This window comes from Odocoileus virginianus, chromosome 13 (assembly GCF_023699985.2).
Source record: "Odocoileus virginianus isolate 20LAN1187 ecotype Illinois chromosome 13, Ovbor_1.2, whole genome shotgun sequence".
Classification (NCBI taxonomy): domain Eukaryota; kingdom Metazoa; phylum Chordata; class Mammalia; order Artiodactyla; family Cervidae; genus Odocoileus; species Odocoileus virginianus.
The window spans coordinates 17127522-17145013 of record NC_069686.1 but is presented as its reverse complement, the minus strand read 5'-3'; the positions used below and the strand labels follow the sequence as shown (position 1 = coordinate 17145013).

At 37.4% G+C, this 17492-nt stretch overlaps 1 protein-coding gene across 4 annotated transcripts in view; it reads left to right on the top strand.

Moving 5' to 3' along the window:
• Positions 1-17492, top strand: part of MAP3K20 (mitogen-activated protein kinase kinase kinase 20) — a 163320-nt gene that overhangs the window by 95258 nt on the left and 50570 nt on the right. For all 4 annotated transcript variants that reach the window (XM_020896330.2, XM_020896331.2, XM_020896329.2 and 1 more), the window contains exons 9-10: positions 4972-5046; positions 10780-10886. In XM_020896330.2, the coding sequence (XP_020751989.1) occupies positions 4972-5046; positions 10780-10886 (182 nt within the window). The remainder of the gene's footprint in view (positions 1-4971; positions 5047-10779; positions 10887-17492) is intronic.

Sequence of the window (17492 nt, the reverse complement as noted above, 5' to 3'; positions counted from 1 at the left end):
TCAAAAGAACTTCAGTGGCGTAAACAGCGTTTGTGCTGTGTCCCCAGCCTCGCTTTTCTTCTTCCCACAAATTGAGGCTTTCAGTTAGTTGGACCTATGAGCCTACATCAGAGAACATGGTACATTCATATCAAAGAGAGCAACTACATTTTGAAAGGTTTAAAATTGTGACTGAAACGCACAGCCATGGAAATTCTCAGCATAAAGATGAAGCATCCAATATCAAGGTATTATGAGAACTTAGATCAAGTGATGGAAGCACGCAGTTGTCTTTGCAACACTGCAAAACAACTTTATTTCACAAAACTTCTGCATTTCCACATCTTATCTGTGCCCGCCACAAAAGGGAAGGGTGCAGCCTTAGGATAAAATAATTTGCAAAAAGGTGAATATGTAGTAATATTCCCTTTTTAATGCCTTAAAAGAATTAGATTGATCTGCTCTCCATGGTGAGTGCAGGAACAAACTAGATCAATCAAAAAGCTGCTATTGACTGAGAGAAGCCAAGTTTTCATATTTATATCACATAATCCACAGTTATATTATTAATTTGTCCTCCTGAGCCATTGAGATTGGACGAAATGTTCATGATAGCTGAAGTTGATGGGAGAGAGCTGCCAATTTAAAGAAAAATGAAAAGGTGTAATATTTAAGAATGTGTGTTACTCATTGTTTCACAGAGGCTGTTCTGTTTTAATTAAATGTGGTGGTTTTTCCTGGTGTGCTATTCAATCAGACCTCACACACAGTGTAACTGATTATTTTCATGGTATGAGAACCCACTTGTTTCTGTTCAGTTTCTTTTGCCAGTGAAATGATTAGACATTTAGTTCTGGGTTGACAAATAGAGTAAAGAAGGTTATTGACCTTCTGTTGACTTTGGAGCAGAACACTCAATGTCATTTTTTTCCTCTGTATCATTTCAAAATAAAGTAGGAGGAAATTTTATTTTAAAGCCGACTGAACTCTCCAAATATGTATAAGAGAGAGTAATTAATATTTTTAAATAATATTTCATCTAAAGGAGGGCAGAATAGCTGTGACTCTAAAGCACTTTGAAAATATTGGAGCATCCATCAAGGATTTTTAAAGCTGAAGAAAAAAATGAATTTAGAAGCTGCCTTTGAGTAGTTGACTTGAGGCTTGAGAATCCCCCATAAATTACCTTCAGGACCTCCTCAATGGGTACATGAGGAGGCCATCTCCCTGTTTCTCTCTAGGGAATCCCCTAGAGTGTACTGTTTTATCCATGGGGTGATCTGATAATCAGCTAATAACAGATGGAGACTATTCAAATGCCTCCCCTATTGTATTTATTAAATATAACAGTCAGTTGAAAGAAACCCACATGGTGAAATGTATTTTCTCAACTTTCTAGTGAACCAAATGCAAATTGGGTGCTACAAGGGTATTTATCCATTCTCATTCTGCACATTTATTTCATTTATCAGAAATATGGAAATTAAGTTCAAATGTAGTTTCCATTGTCATCATTCAAGAAGATGTCTTCATTTCACCTCATAAATAGTGGCCCTTATTAACAAAACAAATTCTGTTGAGATAGCATTAAAATAATTCCCAAGGATTTATTTTATAATAAAATTGAGACTTTGACTTAAATATAACTTATAAAAATCCCTTCAACTTGTAATTATTTTATTTATTTTTGCTTTGGAATAGCTTGGGCTATTGAGTTGAAAAGAGAAAGCTGTAACTGTTTTTCAAAGGCCTCATTTAAATAAAGAATGACATGTTTAAACTTTCAGGGAGATATTTTAAATGTGAGCTAGTCATCCTAGACTCATTGGAAGTTGCAAAAATATTACAAAGAATTCTGTGTACCCTTCACTCTGCTTCCCCTACTCGTGAGACATATATATATATATATATATATATATATATATATATATAAAATATCAGAACCAGAAACTTGACACTGATACATTACTCTTAACTAGACTCTAGAGCTTATTTGTTTTCACCATTTAGGATTGTTTTTTGCATCTATAGGAAGATGCTTTTTGCATCTATACTTTCTAAAAATTATATCTGAAGGCCTTTGATTCCAAACCCCTAATAATGAAATAAGTTCTTTAAACAATAACTTTTTCTATTATTAAATTCTATTGAAGCTATAATCCACAAAATGCTGTTAAACTTTACAAAGCAAACAATGAACCATTATAGAAGACAGGAAGTTAAGAGAGTATTACTAATTTTTAAATCTTACAGGTATGTCTGTATGCCATTGGACTTTCCATAAAACTCAATTAGTAGTCATTCAGAATGTCCTGGCAGTATAACTCTATCTTTTCAAGTATATAAATGTGTTTTATTCTAAGTAGCAAAACAACTGTTCTTTACTAACATGGAAGTCCTCAAGAACTTAATCCATTTTTCTTGACTACACTTTAGAAAAAGATAATAAACTTGACTTAAAAAATAATTATCTCATCTTATGTAGAAAATAGTGCAAAAAAAAAGAATATAATCTTTAAAAAAAAAAAAGTCATGCCTAATGACTTTATTTATTGATTGGGAATTATTTTAATTTTCAATTTGAAACTTTTCTTTTTAAATACTTAAGTTTTAAGTAGTGTTGCAAACCTGGTGCTAATATCTGATTGTTTCAGGATGTTTTAATAGAATACCCAGTTATATAATCACACTTAAATATTTTAGATTCTCTTTTAAAAGTACTTTTTAGTGCAACAAAATAATCCCTTACATAGTGTCTGAGTCTCGATTTAACTGATATTTGAACATGTCAGATAATTTAAAATAATTATGTCTCCTTTTATAATGTCTCACATGTGGTATCTAAAAAGTTTGTCAGTATGAAAAGATCCACACCTATATTCAGCCAGTTCACAGTTCAGTTCTTGGAAAATGTACTAACGTTACATTGAAAATGTTACCAGTTAGGAAAACTTGTCTTTCAATACACATGATGTGTATTCAGTCACATAATTGCAGTCACTGTTTATGTTAGTTGCCACCCCAAATGATCTTACTTTTTTTTTTAAGTAAACTCTTGATTTTCTTTACTTTCATGAAAAGGTTTCCAGTTCTCATTACAGTAAAATAATAGTGCCGTTTACTACATCTTACTCTAGTCTATGAAATCACAAAACCAGAGATTTAAAAATGTTTAGTGTAGTCTCTAACTTGCAGAGTTGCCTTTTTTTTTTTTTTAGCTTTGCTTTAAAGTTTTATTTATTTTGGTTTTCTGATTTTAATTCCAAATACAGATTGTCTGTTTTCTTGCCAAGACAACTATTTTTCTAGTTTTATATGTAGCCTTCTCCAAATCCAGTGAAATTGTTTTAAGTTTTTTAATCTGCAAAACATCTTGGCAAACAACATTTAAAAAAAAATCTTCCTACTACAGAGGTTCTCAGCTCTGTCACACCTGTGAATGCCTGCTCGGTCGCTCAGTCATGTCCAACTCTTTGTGAGCCCATGACTGTAGCCCACCAGGCTCCTCCATCCATGGATTCTCCAAGCAAGAATACTGGAGTGGGTTGCCATTTCCTCCAAGGGTTCTTCCCGGCCCAGGGATCGAACCCCAGTCTCCCATGTCTCCTGCATTGGCAGGCAGATTCTTTACCACTGAGTGATCTGAGAAGTCCCCTTCATACACAGTACTCTGTTTATAACAACTATTTAATGCTCCCTCTTTTTCCCTGAAAGGAAATTCAGTGGTAATATAGCCTACTACACACATTGTATTTTAAGTCAACATAATGCTTTAAATGTAATATAAGGAAGAAATAAATATGTATTGCACTGTATAAATGCTCAGGCATGATGACAGTAGAGATGATAATGGAACATTTTTAGATGCTTACACATAAATAAATAGAATTCAACAGCTACAAACACAGAATAAAGATGGTTTGTTGTGAGTATTAATGATTCCAGTACCATGAGCAACACTGTATTGTAGGCAAGATTTTCCCAATATTATGGTAAGGTTATGAATAATGCAAAAATCAATATACCCTTGATTTATTTCATTTAGTAGTTGCATTCATAGAAAGTTCAAAAAAAAAAAGAAAGTTCAGAGTATTTTTTAAATATTCAAAAAATACTCTACTTATAAATCAAAGTTAGAGTCTAGGTTTGGAAAAGTATAAAGCTCATTGTTTTCTTGTCTTACTTACATGAATGCACATGGGGCATTTGAAGTTTCGTGGAATGCAGGAGAATTTTTAATCAGGCTTTATGATATATTGAAAGATGGTCAGCATTCTTGACCTGCTCTAGTTACAACCCTCCAGACTTTAAAACAAAAATGTCTCTATAGATTTGTAAACTGCCTCTGGGAGAATTACATGTTCTATGAGAACCACTGCTCTAGAATGTTAGAACAAGACTAGTCTTCACATTATATTCTTTGTTCTATCAAGTCCTTATGTTTTATGGGTTTGGCTAAAACTAAGCCATGATGAGTCATCCATTCAAAATGTCTCATTTGCCACTGAGAAAATACTTCTGTAAAATTATCTGTGTGCTCAAGATGTTTTCAGAAGTTGTACACCTATTGCCAAAGCTTAACTGGTTTCCTAGTTACCTGGCCCATTTACAACTTTCATAGTTACCTATAAAAATACAGTGATAGGTTCATGGTTTAGATTTATGTAAGTTCTAACTTGCCCCTCTCCTGCCGTAGTTTCTTTTGACCAGATTCTTTATTTTGTTGCATTTGTTGTTCTGAACCTGATTTCTTCATCCACTTTGATTCCTCTTTGGAGGAAAAGGTAAAGTGTCATTAGAGATTAGACACTATGAATCTAAACATAAATTCTCTCCAGTCACATATTAATCAAAGGATGTTTTAAATTTCATGTCTTGTGTATGCTACTAAATTAGTTCTTTCATATCTCCCAATTAGTTATTTCCTTCCTTTAATGAGAAAACGCCTGTATTTTGTTTTGTTTCAGCTTATTTTTTCTTTCTCTCTTATAGAGATTAACCATTCCAAGCAGTTGCCCCAGGAGTTTTGCTGAACTGTTACATCAGTGTTGGGAAGCTGATGCCAAGGTGTGTATATGTATATATATATATATTTGTTGTTGTTGTTGTTGTTCTGAAATCTCACTTGATTGTCTGGCTTTGAGTTTTTAAAATGTGGGTTAATCAAATTCATTACAGAGCAAAACAGGGTTGCTGCTCCTTGGAGCCCCAGATTGACTGTGAAGGCTTTCTGCTGACATTTGCTTGGCATTAGACCTACAATCTCATTACTTGCTCTTGCTTACAGCACTCTGGCATTCTTGAGTCAGTAAAAAAGAATTTTGTTCCTTGTTTTTAATCTTCAATAATAACTCTTTCACATTCACGTTATATAAATACTAGCACACGGTGCTTATAATAACCAGGCACTGTTCTGAACACTTTAGGTATATCAACTCCTTTATTTCTCAGAATATCTCTGAACTGGGTATTGTTAGCATCCTCATTTTACACGTGAAGAACCAAGGCACAGTTAAGTAGTGAGGTCAAGGTCACACAGCTTGTAAGTGGTGGAGCTGGAGGCTGAACCCGAGCTGAGTGACGTGAGTCCCTGCACTCAACCCTCCACACCACATTGCCTCTCTACACTAGAGTCCAATGTGCTATCCATTGCGCTACAGAGCCCGACCACCACATTGCCTTTCTAACCAAAGACCATGCAAAAGTAGCACTCTAGAGAAGCTCGATATGCACTCCCTGTGGAGTTTCAGTGATGTTTTTTAAGCTATCACAATAGAGTTGGAAAAATTCCAAAATTGAGGCTCTCATGTGGTTATCACATTCAAGCACAAATGGCCCATTTCCCTTCCCTGCAAAGATTGGTTTAAAAGACTGTCACATACATACGGAAGTGTTTATAGATAAAATGATAGGCGAGTCTTGGATTTGCTTCAAAATACAGTGAAGGGAAATGAACAATGGTATAGATTAAGTAGGATGGGCCGTGATGATTTTTGGAGTGATAAGTATACGGAGGGTGTTCTCTCTACTTTGGGGTATGTTTGGAATTTGCTGTGATAAAAAGTTTAAAAATAAAAAGGGTCCTCACAGATGAAATATTAGAATAAGAGAGATAGACTTAAGAAAAGAACTAAAATTTTAAAGTTCAAATTTCTGCAGTCTTTCATGGAAATAAGTGTATCACAAACTGACCTTTTAAAAGATAGATCTAGAAAGAAAGGAAAAAAAAAAAGACTTGAGAATGGAATTTCCTCCTTAATTTAAACCCATTCCCTATATGACCTTCAAGAAGAATGAATGGTAATAACGCACACAGCCATTCCCTTCATCTCCTCAGGGGAGGTCTCCGGACCCCAGTAGAATCCATGGATGCTCAAGTCCCTTATATATAATGGGGTGATTCAGTCACGATCCTTCCCTTCACCCTAACTGGGGTTACATTTCCTCGCATTCAACAGCCAACTTGAACTCTGGTTGGTTGAATCCATGGATACAGAAAGCTGTGGTTTGTCTAGACGAAGTAACTCAGAAACACTTGGTGAGTATGGGAATCGTGTTAGTATCACACAATTCAGGGTGAATCGTAAGTAAAGCACACTGTTCCATTCCACAAATGAGAACAACTGAACTCCAAGCACATCATTGTGGCCAGTAGCGCAGCAACGGACACAGAACCAAGACGCCGCTTCTCCCCAGCCTTGTGCCTTTCACGCTGGCCCTGATAAACCAGCAGGCTCAATCTGCTCTCACTTTGACCTTCACCCTTTTTAGAGTCCTGCATTTACTATTTTTTTTAATTAAAGAATTTAACAATTTTTAAACTGTTTAGTACTTTTTTTAGGATTACTATTGTTTTATTAATTTTTTTGACAAAGTTGATAGGTTTTGAATGGTCTGTCTTGCCCCTCTGTGGGCCCTACTTTCGTGTGTGATTTTGCAGAATATAGGGCTTTTTAAGCATGAAGAGAAATGCCTGCACTTTGCAACTAATCCGATGGAAATTATAAGTGGCTATTTGCAAGCTTTCTGTAGAATATTTATTTTATATGATTAAAATAACAATCTTTTCATATGCTACCACTTATATATCCATTGTGGCATATTTGGTCATTCAGGTAGTATTTTTCTCTCTGATGTGAAAGTGGAAATCGCTTAGTTGTATCTGACTCTTTGCAACCCCATGGACTACATAGTCCATGGAATTCTCCAGGCCAGAATACTGGAGTGGGTAGCCTTTTCCTTCTCCAGGGGATCTTCCCAACCCAGGGACCAAACACAGGTCTCCCGCATTGCAGGTGGATTCTTTACCAGCTAAGCCACCAGGGAAGCCCAAGAATACTGGATTGGGTAGCTTATCTCTTCTCCAGGGGATCTTCCTGACCCAGGAATCAAACTGGGGTCTCCTGCATTGCAGGTGGATTCTTTAGCAGCTGAGCTATCAGGGAAGCCCTTTCTCTCTGATACTCAAATAGAAATTTCACCCGGAATTATTAGTGCTAAATTAGATGAATGCAACTAGATCACTGTAATTGTAATTATATTTCAGTATGCAAAGCAGGTTTTTAATTTCTTAATCTGTAACTCTGTACTACATTAATTAAAAATCTAAGAATATACATTTATGGTATATTAATTAAATGATAGTATAAACACCTACACAATAAAGACATTAGGTTCAGAGTTGATGCCATGAAGCTGGCATGTCTTTTTAACAGGTAGTAAGCTGATGCTTCTTTAATACCAGAGAAATCTTGTCTTCTAGCACTGTGAAGTATGAAGAAAGTTTAGATCAGTTTTTTTTTGTCTCTTCAATTCATGGCATTTTATTCTAATACAACTAATATATGCCCTTTATATTCAATTTGATTATGCCTCCAGCTCACATTTCTAAGTCATTGCTCTCTCCTCTAGACATACCTTACACACCTTCTTTATTGCCGAAAGATGTTCTTTTCCTCCTTTGCGTTCCCCTCCTGATTACTTCATCATCAAGCCTTCCCCAGTTATTCTGTCTCCGCTGCCCATGCTAAGTACTCCTTTTCCTAAACCACAGTCTGGGCTGCTGCCTCATTTTGTGCTGTTGCAATTTTTAAAATATCTTTTCTTCCTGAATGGATTACAGGCTCCAAGAGGGAAGAGAGTTAGTTTTCCTTTGTTTCCCTATAGCATCTTCCGTAAATTTAGCAAGTAGATGTACAATTTGTTGTTGACGAAAGTGGCCAGACCAAGGTTTATTTCCTGAGAGGCATGTTTTAGTTTTCTGGCTAGAAGGAAGGAAGGATTAGTCATTCAATCGTGTCTGACTCTTTGCGACCCCATGGACTGGGGCTTGCCAGGCTCTTCTGTCCTTGGGATTCTCCAGGCAAGAATACTGGAGTGGGTTGCCATTTCCTTTTCCAGGAGATCTTCCCAACCCAGGGATTTAACTCAGGTCTCCTGCACTGCAGGCGGACTCTACCATCTGAGCCACGAGGGAGTTCTTCTCTGGCTAGAAGTATATAGCAATTCAAACAGAAGTTGGTGCCAGTCCTGTGCACATAGATACAGCAGTAGTTGGTTAAAACATTTTAATTATTTTTATTTTCAGTCCTTAGAGTCTATAGAGTACTAACACATAGATTAAAATGTTCAGCTTACCTGTAGAAATATGTTCTTTTGCAACGAGGAGGTAGAAGTGTGTACAAGAGAAAAAACTGCTATTAGATAAATGTTGGGTCATTCCAATGGGTTTGATCAGGTGCTAAAAAAAAAACTTTTTTTTTTTTCTTTTAAGAGAAGAAGGAAGTAAAGGTGGGTATTAGTTCAAGTTCTAAAATGACGTTTCTAAAAAAGGACAAAACAATAGTTAGCAAGTTTGATAGGAAGTAATATCTTACCCTTATGTGATAAAATATTTTGAAGGATTTAAGAGGATAGACCCTGGTTCTGTAACTTGCTACCTGTGTGATACCGGGCAATTCATATTTTTCTCAGACTGATCTTCCTTACCTATAATATGAAGATAACAAATAATGTATACAGATGCTTAATAAATGGTTCTGGTTGTGCCTTTTTAAGTAGGCAGAGCCTACATAATACATAAAAGGAAGCTAAGCCCCTTTGGAAGAAGATCCTAGACCACATGTTGTATTCTGTGATCAAAATACTCATGAAATATTAACATATGATTCTACATTGCTGCTATGTTCTGAATGTTCACTTTGATAATTTCCATCTGGGAGCATATTCTAAATATGAAATAAAGATTTTTCCAGGGATACTTGCCATCCAATTACAAAAAAAGTTTTACCTTATCTCAAGAATGATTAAGTGTAGGGAAAAATATTATTCTTTGAAAATTTGTCAGCTCCTCCTGCTTCTTTTCCATGAAAAATGAAAATCCTATATGTATTATATAATTAGCTCCTGTAGAAACAAAACATTTTTCCTGTTGCTACCTAACACATTGATGGAGAAATTAAAATGGGAACACATTCAAAGACAAATATAATTTTTTCAAATTTCCAACTTAAGGCACTTTTTGCTTATTACAAGGCTTAATGTACCATCAGTGACATTTAGCTACCTATGCCCTTTTTTTAAACACACACACACCCCTTGAAAGAGGACAATAATGGAAGAACTCAGAATAAATATTCCAGTTGTATATTCCTAAGAAAAAATTACCTTTGTTAATGTAGGAAACACTCAAGTCCTGAGAGCAAGCCACCTCAACATTCTTTCTTCTTGTTTTTGTGCTCCTAAATTAAAATGCATGTTTTAATTGCTGCAACTGTAATTTGTTCAGAAATGGTATAATTATGAGGCGTGATGAAGAGAGAATGTGCATCACCCTTTTATTATCTTTCTCCGTTTTTGTTTTAACCTTTTGTCTCCACCTTGGCTAGAGTCTAAAGAGATAGACTAGGGTAGTTTTTGCTAGCTAAAGAAATACACCTAACCACTGCTTTTTCAATTTCTGGTAAACAGTACCTGAGAGTTTCCCAGCACCAAAGCTAGTTATATTGTGGAATAAACATTGAGAACAGTGAAGTTATGATGGCTTTAAAATTGGGGAATTTTTTCTCTGAGCAACTGGTTTAGGAAATTGTACAAGTTCTGCTAGATTGATAAGTAATTTTCCTCCAACAGCTTATTATAAAAAAGTTGAAAGAATTTTTCAGTGAGGACTGGTATACCTATCACCCGGTGTTGGCATGAGTGCATGCTAAGTCGTTTCATTCTTGTCCAACTCTTTGCATCCCTATGGACTGTAGGCCACCAGGCTCCTCTGTCCATGGGGTTCTCCAGGCAAGAATACTGGAGTGGGCTGCCATGCCCTCCTCCAGGGGATCTTCCTGACCCAGGGATCAACCCGTGTCTCTATGTCTCCTGCATTGGCAGACATGTTCTTTACCACTAGCACCACTAGGAAGACCCCTATCACCCAGACCCTACCGTTAACTTTTACTGTGCTTGCTTTATCACATAGATAGATTTCTAAAAGACTTAACTGTTTCCTTTCAGGAGTCTTTAATCATACCCGAAAGAGAACTAATTAGTACTTTCCTTACCTGGAAGAATACTGTAAGCATTCCAACCTTAGACAACACAATAGAAAAATTACATCTGAGCCTATTATGAATAATTGATTGAAAATAAGTATGGTTCCTATACAGTCTGACAGTTGTGAAAGAACAAAATCAGGATATTATATCTTATTTTGTTATGGTGATTTGACCTTATTACTATGCTTGTGGATTTTCTCTTAAAGATCTACTTTCCTAAGTCCCAACAAGTGATTATTTTTTTCTTCTTCAGAAACGGCCTTCTTTCAAGCAAATCATTTCAATCCTGGAGTCCATGTCACTCGATTCGAAGCTTTCTGACCAGTGTAACTCATTCCTGCACAACAAAGCAGAATGGAGGTAGGCGCCTCTCACCCCAGTTTACGTCATCTGGCTTCACGGGATTGTGGGTGACTAGCTTCGGACAGGAAGAGAACCTGGGAACTTGATGTCAGTCCCAATTTCTTAGAAATTGGGGCTTTTTTGTGTGTTTTTTATGTTAAAAAATTTTGGAGATTGAATAAGGTCTCCATCTCATATGTAAGCAGTGTTCCTCTAAGCTTGTTGCTTTATCATATATCTAAGTATTTAGGAAGAATATTGAAACAGTATCTTCTGAAACAAAAGGCAGTTACCAGACATTCCTTCTGTATACACTCCCTGTTAGGAAACTTTGGCCTCTGTCCCTTGAGAAATAAAAATACTGTCTGCTTGGAAATAGGCAGAGCACTTTTTCTGTTGATGGGAGAGGTAAGGAGACTGTAAAAACACTTTCAGAATAAAACTTTCAATGTTATAAATCCTATTACATTCTGTCAAATGTAAACAAACTTAGTAATGAGAGAATTGTATTGTGTGACGGGAAGAAGTAAGCCAGAGATGAAACATTTGAGCCAGGTCACGTGATGTACAAATATAAATAGCATGTTTGGGCTCTGACATTATTTCTCCCTGACTCAGCAGAGATTTAAGTAGCTCACCCTGCTCCTGATAGCTATGGGTAGTAACATGACGCCTCACGCCACCTGCCGATAGCAAATGAATACTACAGGCACTTAAAAATGACGGAGTTGTTCAGTCCTGTGATTGCACATATTTTTGGGCTTTCTGAAGTTTGGTGTTTTACAATAACCTTCTTTATTTTTTATTCTTGGAGAATCTCTAGGACCAGTGAGTTAAAATGAATTTTTACTTAGTAATACAAAAGTAATACTGTTTGCTAGAGTCTAGGTATGAAGGACTTTGTTCTGGGCTCAAAAAATTAACAAAACATGTTAGTAATATTTGTTTCCTACAGTAAGAGATCAGCACACATCTAATGAGATCACTTCCCTTAAATCAGTATAAGGAGCTTCCATAACCCAAAGGCCAAAAAACAAGATTCACGACACCCTCTGTGCTCTTACTTTATCTTGAGTATCATTCTACCCCTTAATTTTTGGCTTTGGTCCTTCAACACGTGTCTATTTCTCCCTCATACAGAATCCTTTCAAATGCAGTTTCTTCTGTATAAAATTCATCCCATTTCAGCAGCATACCAGCCGTGATGCCCAAACCCAACTTGGCTCTGATGCATATTACTTCAGATAGTGGCTGAAAACAGCTCTCCTTCAAGCAAGTGTGTCCTGACCCCAGATCCACTGAGGTTCCACTTTATCTGCCCTGAGAGCATCTCCTTCATACCCTCTTTTGAAATTAATAAGTAGTTCTGTAGTCTGTTGTTTAATAACGGCGTGTCTTTCTAGCTAACATGCAAGAGGGTCAGATCATCTCTTCTGTTCATCACTGTAACTGCAGTATCTAGAACATGTCTTGAACACTGCGGTTGCTCAACAAATACTTGGAGAAGGAAATACCATAGTAGTAATAATCTTAAAAGACATCGCCATATTACACAAGAGGATAGAAACATGCAAGTTGACTTGTTTGCTTTGATAAATGTGCTTCTTATATTCATTCATTCAGATATTCATTAAACCTTTGCTGGGAAAAGATGTTCTTTAGGTATGGGCTCTGGTGTTGAACAAAACAGTAACAGTGCACTTGGAGTTTAATATTAGATTACTAAATACAAATATACAAATAACTTTTTCATGACTATTTTGATAAATATTATGACAGGACAGTGCTGGAGGTCTGAGACTATAAAACCGTGAAATCTAATCTAGTCTGAGGGTTTAATAAAGGGATTCCCTGAGGAACTGCTGTTTGATCTCTTAGCCAAAGGATTAGTAGGATTTTAATACTATTATTAATATCCATGAGCTAGGGAGCCTTTAAAGTATGTCAGTACAACCAGAAAATAGGGGGAAGTTGGCAAGTTTTCTGTATTAAGATGCAAAACCTCCATAAGACCAAAAGCAATACCCACCATCAATAAATTTCCTAGACAAATGCCATACTGTTACAGCTTTTTTTCCTAGTTGATGTATCAGTTGTTCTGAAAGTTTCTAGTCTCAGGACTCCATTACACTCTGAAAAAATCATTGAGGACTCCAAAGGGCTTTTGTTTAAATTAGTTACATCTGTCAGTATTTACTACATTCAAAATCAGAACTGAGAAAAGTTTAAATAGGTACTTATTGATTCATTTGAAAAACAATAATTAATCCTGCGTCTGCATTCAGCTTGTGGTGCCGTCCCATGTCAGGAAGCATGTGGAAAAGTCAGTACACTTGTGAGAATGAGAGTAGAAAGGTAAATCATGCCTTAATGTTATTCTGAAAACCAGTCTAACTTTTGAAAAGCTCTCATAAGCCCCCAGATTACACTTGGAAAACTACCACTTCTGTCTTTAAAGTAACATTTTAATTAAAATATCATACTAAAGGACCTGAAATGGCATTTCACAAAAAAAGAAGTCAAAGGGTCAATAAATAAGTGAAAAGTATTCAACCTCATGTAGCAGCCAAATAAAAGGGAACACAGTTTATTCATCAGATTGGCAAAAATTTATATCAGGAAAATATCTGGTGTTGTAAACTTCCTCACACTTTGCTGGGGGAGAAATACTTTTCTGGAGGAGTTTGACTGTATAGATCAGACACCTCTCCCACTGCCATTTCATCCCTAAGAAAATAAATGAGAATGTTGTGTGAGAATGTATGGACATTTGTTTACCACAACCTTTAGAACTGTAAAACTGGAAATGAGCTTCAAGTGAAACAAGATTGATTTGGTTTTTTGTGTGTGGTTTTTATGACTTAAAAATGTATGATAGCTCCATACACAAAGCAGTGTTGAGTTTTTTCTTTTTTTTTTTCTTTTAGTGTTGAGTCTTATATACAGATCTGATAAATGATTTTAAAATCAATGCTACAGTCCAGTATGTTCAGAATGATTTCATTTGTTCTAAAATAAAAAAACATATTTACATGTACATATATGTGCACATAGAAAAAGGTAGAAAAAGTTCAATATTATCTTTTTTTCTACAATAACCCTGGATTAGTTGAATAACAAATTTTTTTTAATGCTTCAAGCTAAAAAGATGAGAGAAATAAAATTGGTAATACATTAATGTATTTTAATAAAAGGCAAACAGTTGCCCAGAGTGCTTCCTCACTCTGCTTCCTCTCTTTCAGGAGCTGATTAATCCTGAGAGCTGGAGAAAAGATATATATCTTTACCAGAAACACTAAACTATACTTTAAGAGGCAGCAGAGCTGTTTTCATTGAATTTGGCAATAGATTAAAACTGTGGGGAATAATAATACTAATGAATAACAATAATGAACACAGCTATTGTTATTACATTCTTAACCAGTTGCTTGTACTTCATTTGGATTATCTTTTTAAATCCACACAGCAACCCTAACTTACATCACAGGTACAAGACCCAAGACATGGACAGGTTGGACAACCCGCCTGAATCATACCTGTGCTGGAAACCAGGGGGCCTGACCCCAGGGGCCCGCGTGGTACACACTGGTGGCGCTGCCCTTGCACTCGTGGCCATTGTCAGGCCACCTGCTCGTTAGCGTGCAGTGTTCACTTGACTCGATCGATTCCCGTGTAACAACAAGAAGCATCGCAGGGCGTGATGGTTTTAGGTGATGACTTAGGGAAAACAGCGACCCCACTCTGTGTGCCAAGGGTTGAAAAGAAGAAAATGTTTTTTCAGGTCACCTGGACATTTCAACGGACTGCTCCTCTCCTTCTGCTGACTTTTATTTGGTGCCTGAAACTGTGTGTCTAGGGTCCCAAGTATGTGTAGGAAGTTACGAGTCTCAGTGAAGTTGGACTCCTGTCCTGCTCTGGCATTTCTGGCAAATGCTTGTTTGCTGATGGAGCTTCCTCTACACCTAAACCAGCTGAAACTTCTAGTCTTAGAAAATTAAATGACTATTCTGAAAATTCTTTTTAAGACTAGGTTATTAAAAACCACATCAACTATGCCCTTTCCTTTAACCTAATAAATGACAGGAAAGAAATCTAGTGTCTAGTGAACCTTTCTTGTTCATCACATGTTCATCTTATTTCTCTTCCTATGATTAGCAGTAGTGGCCACAAACATTAAGAACAGGAAGTGTGGTCCTCTTGGTCACGTTTTCAGCTCTCATTGCCCCATGTGATTGTCTGCAGGCCTGTGGTCACCTGCACTGAATTAGCTCCGTGGTGCTGTGGAGAGTGTCCAGGTCCCTGTCTCTTGGCAAAACACTGCTGGTTGCACTCTTCCTCGGTGATCAAAATACTCACTCTAGCACACCTTCTTAAAAACAAAATCCAGGGACTTCCTTGGTGGTCCCATTGCTAAGACTCCGAGCTCCCAATGCAGGGGGCCTGGGTTCCCTCCCTGGTGAGGGAACTAGATCCCACATGCCCCAGCTAAGATCTGGCACAGCCAAATATTTTCTTAAAAAACATAAAGATTTTAAAAAATTAATCCTTGAGATTTGGATTTAGTACAAGTCATTTAATGTATAACACTAAGTGTAGTATCATAATATATTATCTACTTATCTTGTATATAATATAGCTGCTTTTATGAATTGATCTTTTATTTCAAAGTAAGTTTCTATTAAAAGAAGATAATTATAGTTCATTGCCTGTTTCTGACATAGGGAAAACTGATACTGGTTGAAGTCAACCTTAGTTGGAGTTGGTTTAAGAGAAAAACCATAATTTCTATCAACTTAAAACATACAAACTTTATTTTCAGAACAGGAAGATTACATAAGTGCATCAACCAATGCATTTGATGCAAAATAATGCATCAAGAAAAACAGAGGGGACAGCCAGAGGAGCAGCTGTTTTGTGTTGCCCTCTGGATTGAGGTAGGAGAAGGCAATGGCAACCCACTCCACTGTTCTTGCCTGGAGAATCCCAGGGATGGAGGAGCCTGGTGGGCTGCCGTCTGTGGGGTCGCACAGAGTCAGACACGACTGAAGCGACTTAGCAGCAGCAGCAGATTGGGGTTACATCTCTTACGGCATAAGATCGTTGCTGTCAGGATCCTAGGGCTTCTGGGAAAGCCGTGTATGGGAGCTGACCCTGAAGACACAGACTGAGGAAGCCTGCTCATTCGGTGTTTTTCTGCAGCAGCTCTCTGCTTACCTAGCTTACTTAACTGTTGATCTGTTTTCCAGAAGGGCTCAAAATCAGAGTGGGCCCCCAAAGCTGTAACTTGAGATGAATCCTAGGCTTAAATTACAAGTGAAATCAAATGTGCTGGCCATTTTACCCTGATCAGAAGGGACATCAGTGAGCTCAGCCCCCCTGGCAGAAGAGTTGGGACAGGGCTTGACAGCAGCCAGGCCCCTGCCAACTCCCAGAGCCCCGTGTGCCCAGCTCTGCGCATCCTTTCTCACTCTCTCATTTACTGAAGATGACTCATTCTTTCTTTCCTTTCTGTTGCTTAAGTTTAACCTAAGATCTACACCGAGTTTTTCTTTTTTCCCCTCAGTTCTCCATTTGAAAAATAAAAACACTTATTTGTGAATGGGCATAATATTATGTCTGAAATATAAAATTTGGATTTTATGATACAGCCATAATTCTGAAAGATGGTCAATTTGCTGCCTTTCTTTAGGGACTCTAGTATGACTTACATGGTGTTGTAACTTTCAAATGGCACCACTCAATGGGACAGAGGGTTGACAACAGATGCTTTTACACTTACTTTCCTGGCCTCCCTTGCTCTGCAGACAGCCTGGGAAGTAAAATGTGTGACCCAAGTCCAGATCCACCTCAGCAGCTGTTCCCTGAGTTGGATTTGGTCAAGTGATACCCACACCTTTTTGTTTTCATGTATTTACTTTCCATCTATTCTGATTTTCCCTGGACATAAAAAGGCAGACTTGGGCTGCATACATCTATTAACTTAGATCTGGGGGCTTCAAACTTCCGTAGTCAAGACCTCAAACCGAATCACACAGTCTGACGTGTAGGTAGGTGTGTCTCAGGGCACCTGGAAGCAGCTTTTGGCTCAGCAGCTCCCATCTCCCCAGTCCCTTCCTCATTCTGCGTCCTCCTCTCCCCCATCCTCTCTCCCTCCCTGTCTCTCCTTGCTCACAGTCTCTCATTACTGTTGCTTTTCCCAGAAGGTCTGCAGAAACTCACAGGAAAGAACTTCCAACTCTCGGAGCGTAAGTTTAGACCTAAGCATTAGCAGTAGCCCTGAAGGAGAAAAAACTTACGCTGAGCCATCTTACCAGCTTTAATTTCTGTCAAGGACAGGTTTCTTAACTGGACATATTGTTCCAGGTGGTGAGGCAGGTCAGCGCGTAGAGTCTGGGAGGGAACTAACTTGCTTTTAAAATTATTAGAGTTAAAATGAACCTTAGAGTTCATCTGATCCAGGATTTCTCACACTTGCCTGATTGTAAAAACAAACTCATATCAAATAATGGAAATTCCTAGGCCCTACCCAGCCCTACTCAATCATGAGCTCAGAGGAAGGGTCTTAGGAATCTATGTTGTGTGGTATGTTTTGCCCAGACAATTATTAGGATCAGGCAGTTTGCA